The following is a 7,466-nucleotide window of genomic DNA, read 5'->3' as shown; positions in this document are numbered from 1 at the left end:
GTACATATCCCTAATAACATTAATTAACCTACTCGAGATACTTCTATCCTTAAGGGTCTTCCAAATCAAGTTTCATGGCACGCAATCTTAGGCCTTTTCCAGGTCCAAGAAAACCATCTCTAGGTTCTTTTGCTTTTCTCTATACTTCTCTATAAGGATCCTAATAATATGAATTGCCTCTATCAAAGAGCGCTTTGGCATGAAACAAAATTGGTTCTCCGAAATATTGGTTTCGCGTCGAAGTCTAGTCTCGATCACTTTCTCCCAAAGCTTCATAGTATGACTAAGTAATTTTATGCCTCTATAGTTACCGCAACATTGAGCATCCCCCTTGTTCTTATAGATGGGAATAGTCTTTCTCAGTCTCCATTCCATAGGCATTTTAGAGCTTCGAAACGTCTTGTTAAAAAGGCAAGTCAACCACCTAACACCAGCGTCGCCAAGGCACCGCCACGCCTTAATAGGGATCTGATCCGGTCCTACTGATTTATTTCTCCCCATATTTCGTAGTGCCAATCTTACTTCCTCTTGGCTAATCCTCTCGCAATCCATGTTGTTATGGGATTGTTCTATATCAGCGTCTTGTAAGTCCTCGTGGCGCTCTGGTCTTCCCCCTACGAAGAGGGATCAGAAATACTCTTCCCATCTTTTCCTAATTTCGTCTTCCTTTACTAAAGTTTGACTAGCTTCATTTTTGATGAACTTGATGTTATCAAGATCCATGCGTCTTCATTCCCTAGCTTTGGCTATCCTGTAAATATCATTAGCTCCCTCTTTAGAGTCAAGTTTCTTATACAGAACTTCATATGCCATATCTTTTGTTTGGGCTAGAGCCTTCTTAGCTTCTCTTTTGGCTTCTTTATATCTCTCTTCCGCCCTAATTCTATCCGACGGAGTCCCCTCCCCACAAGTGATGAGCTCCCTAAACCTTAGTTGCTTAAGCGCAACTTTTCTTTGAACCTCGTCGCTGAACCACCATGATTCTCTAACAGCCCTATTGCCTCTAGATGTACCTACAACCACACCTAAGGCTTCCTTGGCTACCTCTCTAATGGTGGATGCCAGATACTTCCACATCTGATCTGCGTCATCATTGGATACCATTTCCAATTCTGCATCAACTCTACCTACAACCGATGTTTTAAAGGTCTCTGCCTTCTCTCCGTTCAACTTCTTCCACAAGATCTTAGGTTGGACTTGTCTCACACTCTTGGTGGCCCGTCTCTGGAGAACCAAATCCATGACCAACAGTCTGTGCTGGGAGGAGCATGTCAAGGCAGTCAGGACCTTACAGTCTCCACAAGTCTTAAGATCCCCTTTGCGAATTAACAGATAGTCAATCTGGGTACTATGACCCCCGCTATGAAAAGTTGCTAACTGAGCATCCCGCTTCTTGAAAAACGAATTCACAACTGCCAAATCGTGGGCAACAACAAATTCAAGAATAGAGAGTCCTTCCTCATTTCTAACTCCGTACCCAAAACCCCCGTAGACTCCCGTATATCCCTCTTTATCAGTTCCTATATGGCCATTGAGATCTCCACCAATTAGTAATCGATGGTCCGAAGGGCACATCCTTACAACCTCGTCTAGCGATTCCCAGAAGTGTCTCTTTTTAGCATCTCCACGGCCCGCATGAGGTGCATAAGCGCAAATGATCGTGTATGTCACCTCCTGAATTACAACCTAACTGACATAATCCTGTCGCTCCGTCTACCCACATCCACAACATACTCGTTATAGGATGGGCCAATAATGATTCCAACCCCATTCCTAGCAACTTTCGATCGCGAGAACCACAACTTGTAGTCATTGATCCTAGCCGCCCCTCGACCTTTCCATCTAGTCTCTTGGACGCACAAAATGTCCACTTTGCATTCACGTAAAGTCTCGACAAGTTCATACCGCTTGCCGGTCAATATTCCCACATTCCAACTACCCACTCTAATCCTACCCGGCCTCGCTTAACGCCTTGATGAATGCGACCGAATAATCTGCAACTCGTCAATGAAAAGTACCTATTCCATTAATCACATAACAACAACACAATTAGGGTGAATTTACTAACCAACCCAATTTGACACTTAGTGCAATTTTTACCCAAATGCACTTCCAAGCACGAATCGAGCCCAAACTAACCAATAATCACTAACGCAAGTGAAAATGGTCCTAATACACCAATTAAATCAAATCATAAGTGTTAAACAATTATCTTTCTCAAAATCACCTATAAACCCTAATTTTGACCCGTTTCAAAATTAGTCAACCAAATACACCCAAAAGGGTTCAAACACTTCTACAATCACTAACACTGGTGATTATACTCAACTCGCAAGCCCTAAACATGGCCAAGTTAGTTTCCTAGCTCGCAGGGCGGCTGTAGAGCCCACGACGCGGCTCATGTCTGGAACAGTTTTTGGGATTTTACAATATGTGAGATGATTTTCCCCATAGTTGTCTCCGCATCTATCTGCGTAGCTGTTAGTTACGCACACATGTTCTTACCATGATGCAATGAAGAGTTCAATATGATACTTAACAAAAGATATCATACCGAACTGGTGGACTTATTCGAGTTCGGTTATTTAGGGTTTCACTTGGGCTTGGCCCATTAGCTTTAAACCCTAATTTTACCCTATAAATCTAGATATCTCCCTACACAAAAGACACCTTTGTTAATACCTCAGATGACCTGCTCACCATCATCACCTACAAGATCATCGAAGATACACTAATCAATATTCCATGATCTACAATCTCAAAAGTAGCTACATTCAGGTTTTTAGCTACATCCATATAGGGTCTTTCCCCGATCGACTTTGTCTCAATCAGTTGGTGATTAGCCTTTAACCACCCTTCCGTTGTCGCTTCTCTAGGAGCTGTTTTATTCACATTGTCACATCGAAGTGTTAAGCCGCTAATCTCTAAAAACTCATTATTTTTACAGTCAAGTGTATCTTTGCCTTAACTACGAGAATTTGTTTGATCGGTATCATTTCAGTTATTATTTCCTTAATAGTTGTAGATGAATACGATGTTTATTCATTTATGAAGTTTATGGTTAAAATATAGTAATTGTCAACGGTCATAGTAATAGCGAAGGCTATGGGCAAAGAATTGATGGGTAACATGAAAAATGTGTGATTTTGATAAAAGAAAAGCTACAATGCGTCTCATGATGAGTCATGAAGCTATGTATATTTTTACTTATTTATTTAACTATATAATTGTAAGTATTTACTTATACAGTGTATTAAGCAACGTTTAAGCTACCGACAAAATAATCATATGGTCATTACATTATAGCATTTTTTTTTTTGAAAGGCAAACTCACACACCCATCTAAATCTAACTTGAATATATACACCACGAATTGTCCTAAGCAGGACTCGAACCCTCAACCTTAAGGTTGTAAGGATGGTCTCGATACCGCCAAACCATTGGCTCTTTGGTCATTACATTATAGCATTAATGTAAAGCGTAAACCACAAGTTAGTGATCAGGTTTTGTATTAATCATGGAGTACATTATTTAATTGTATCTTAATTATAAAGTATTAAATTATTAGTAGGATGATAAATCTAACAACCACCACCAAACCCAATTTTACATATGTGGGGTATGAGGAGGTGAGACGTACACAATCTTTCATCTATCATAGAATAGAGAGTAGTCATTTCTCCATTCGAGTGAAACACTCAAAGAGTAGTGAAATTCGTCTCTCTCTATTCGACGGGTAAAGAGATTGCTTCCAAAGAGGAACTCCGACAAAAAAAAAACCATGAAAATGGTATAAACAAATTTCCATGGGTTTAAATCATGCATGAAAGTTCAATTTAGAATCCAAATGGCAGTTAAGTCGTCAATAGGTCGACACTTGCTGTTGACTCACTTAATCATTTATGGTCAAAAATGTCACGGAGTACTATATACATAATATATATGAAGTAGTTGCAAAACCTACTCCTTATCTTTATTGTCATTTCGTTACCTAGAGTTTTTGTTTCATTTTTCTAGGTTCCGTTTTGCTGTTTGGATTTTGTAGTCCTAGCCTACGTGTTGCATGCAATCAATAAGTATTTTAGGTGTTTCATTTCATAATTTGTGGTTCATGAATCGACTTTGTTTCTACGATTCATCATCTCCTGTTTGCCTCGACATCGTACATCATCATTTGGAAAAAGAGTCGAGTATTAAATGTTATACTGATGCTAGTTTCCAAATTAATCAAGATGATTCTCTATTCAATCAAGCGGTGTCTTTGTCATGATGGACATGATAATCGATTGAAAAAGATCTAAGTAGAGTACTGTTTCATAGTCAACAAAAGAGGCAGAATACATTGTTGCCTGAGAAGCTGCTTGGGAAGCTATCTGGATTATGAAGTTTGTTGCTGAACTTGGAGTAGTACACAACATTAAACCTCCTAATATAATGTACTCTGATAGTTCGAGTGTTATTGTACTTACGAAAAAAATCACATGTACGTAAGGTATCCGACACATTCTTAAAAAGTTTGAGTACATTCATGAAGCAATTATGAGAAATGGCATTAGTATTCGTAAGGTTCTTATTATAATGTGACTGACCTGTTCATGAAGCCCATAATGCAGAACAAGTGTGATGATCATACTGGTAGTATTGGACTTCGTTATGCTACTAATTTTTTCATTTGTAATTTAATATTTGAATATTTTTTGAACATTAAGCTATTTTATCTAATGACTTGAGATACTAGGTATGATCATTTTCATTTATATCAGTGTGTTATATATTAACATGTTTAATCCATGAATGATTATTGATTATTCTAAATCTCCATAATCGATCGTGTTATAAGAATAACATGAATTAAAATTATTATAAATGTTCGGTTATATTTCATTGATGATGAATAGTTAACTTGTCGAGGTCAAAATTTATATGTATTCATTGATGATGAATATTGGAATGACTCAATCATGAGATGTCACTACATGGATCGTCATCAATGATGGATCTCATAATGGTTATGTCTTTATGTCCTTAGACCTGAGATGTATATGTCGGTTTTCGATTGTAGGACATAATATACTTTGATATAGTTAAACGCTATCCTCAATAAGGTAGTTATAAAGGCTACCATTGAGTATGATCTGAAGTACATGACGAATGTATATAATCAAAATGAGATTTATTCCTCTACGTGAGAGTATGATACCGCTGGGCCCCTCGATAAAAGTGAATGGATATTTGCACGGCCATGTCCAAGAAATATTGATTGTTGATCCATTCTAACATGGTGACCACATTCAATACTTCTAGATCGAGAAACAGAATTGATTGACATATGAGAATGACTAGATCCATGTCTCATGTAAAGTCCGTATCCACAATAAAGGGACAATTGAAACTCAATCTTTAAATAATTTTTAATAATAATGTGAGTTCGTTTTGCTGAAACATACACTTGTATAATTTCGAGGGCATTGATGTGTTGCTACACTAATATATATTTCTTTATAGTTTTCTAGATGTTATGTCATGTAAAAGTGAAAGTTTGTTTGACTTAGTGAGCATGTCATAACACAAATCTATATTATCGTTGATATACAAGTCTATGCAGTCATACACATTAGCACTTAGATACCAATTATTATATATTTTTTTATATATAATTACTCTATATATCTAAATGATATAGAGCAAATGAATAGTAGCCCTCAATAGTTTCATAAACACTCCTCAAACTTTTTATATTTTCACAAATCAATCTCGCCCTTTATAACACTTAACTTTATAGCTTTTACAAACTTACCACATAGTTTTCACATTTTTATTTGATAATATGAAGCAGGTTATGAAATCAAAAGTTGTGTATACCAAAACTCTACCTAAGTTGTTGAATATATTTTATTATTATAATATATATGTAGTCGTAAACTGGATATTTCTCGTTTGAGTTATTAACACATTAGATCTATGAAGTAATTAAATAGTTGTGAATATTATTTTATTCCAAAAAGAAGAATATATATATATATATATATATATATATATATATATATATATATATATATATATATATATATATATATATATATATATATATATATATATATATTGCAATACTATGATCTGCTACTCTCATGTTATCATATTGTGGTATACTGTTTTAACTTGTATGATTGTATAAACCGACTACATATGAGCATGTTATAGAACATATTTGTGTCTAGTTATCTTTAGATAGAATAACTATTTTTGAGTCTTATGCATGATGAATATAATCATTGATTTACGTTTTGTATTGACTAGGAATATTCTATTTATGGAATGAATATTGATGAATCATAATCATGATTTTTTAAGACAAAGTATACTTAGTGTATTTGATGTATGCATCAGGTAATTTTATACTTATATATGTATATATGTATATATTGTGATTATATATGCTACATGGTTATGGTTGCTACCTTGTAAGTTTTTAATTGGTCTAACATGAAACTTGGAAAAAGTGGTTATATTAATTTGTTATATCATGACCTATGCTATTATTAATCTAATTGATTAATAAGTTAGTGGATTAGATTGGCATATTATTTTGTGATCGGTGTACTCATTTAAACTCTCGCCATATACATGATTATATGTGCTATACACTGATGCAATTTGATTTTTTTTTAAATCACGATAAATTGCATGTTGGATTATTTTAATATTTAATGCATAATTGATAATCATCATGATCTTTTAAGATTAGAAATATATTTGATCTGTACATAAATTAGTTGTATACTTAATATGCATATCTTTCAAGTGAATATAATTCACAGACCTTTGATATATTAGATCGATTTACATGGTAATTTAATATTTGAAATGTTACCTTATATTTGATATATATTATTTTATGCAAAAAAAAAATAATAATAATAAAAAATAAAATAAAATAAATAAATTATGTGGAGTCCAGTTTTATGATGATTAATTGGGCTTATCATGATTATTGCTACTAGGTTACTAGTACGATTGTTGAGTCGCTTTCTAATGCGGTTCTTTCTCAGATTGTAACTTGTTTGCAGATAATGGTAACATACACACTATGATCAAATCTAAGAAATATTTCGTTGATTTAAATCAAATGAAGGAATTATAAATACTATATCAGGTCTTGCAAACTTGATATAAGGAACGGAAAAGGCAAAAATTCATATTACCAAATGGTAAAAAATTTCTGATAAACAATGCCTTGTTTTCTCAAAATCAAAGAGAAATTAATTGAGTTTCTCTGATATATATATATATATATATATCATAATGGATATGATTATCAGTAAATGATAACAGATAATGAGAAATATCTATGTAGCACCGAAAAGTGCATATGATGAAAAGCGCGTATATGATTAAAAGCGCATATGATAAAAAGCGCATATGATGAAAAGCGCATATGATGAAAAGCGCAGCGCATATGATTAAAA

The 7,466-nt window shown here is 34.4% G+C and overlaps 1 protein-coding gene across 1 annotated transcript; it reads right to left on the bottom strand.

Moving 5' to 3' along the window:
* Positions 1-729: 729 nt before the first annotated feature.
* LOC139875831 (uncharacterized) lies at positions 730-1,903 on the bottom strand. The gene is made up of 2 exons (XM_071863126.1): positions 1,718-1,903; positions 730-1,674 (listed from the first exon to the last, which is right to left on the bottom strand). Exons 1-2 carry the CDS (start codon positions 1,901-1,903, stop codon positions 730-732), a joined length of 1,131 nt encoding a protein of 376 aa, XP_071719227.1.
* Between the last annotated feature and the right edge of the window lie 5,563 nt (positions 1,904-7,466).

The sequence above is a fragment of the Rutidosis leptorrhynchoides genome, chromosome 11 (assembly GCF_046630445.1).
Source record: "Rutidosis leptorrhynchoides isolate AG116_Rl617_1_P2 chromosome 11, CSIRO_AGI_Rlap_v1, whole genome shotgun sequence".
NCBI lineage: Eukaryota > Viridiplantae > Streptophyta > Magnoliopsida > Asterales > Asteraceae > Rutidosis > Rutidosis leptorrhynchoides.
Note: the sequence above shows the minus strand (reverse complement) of the source record. Positions and strands in the feature narration are given on the sequence as shown.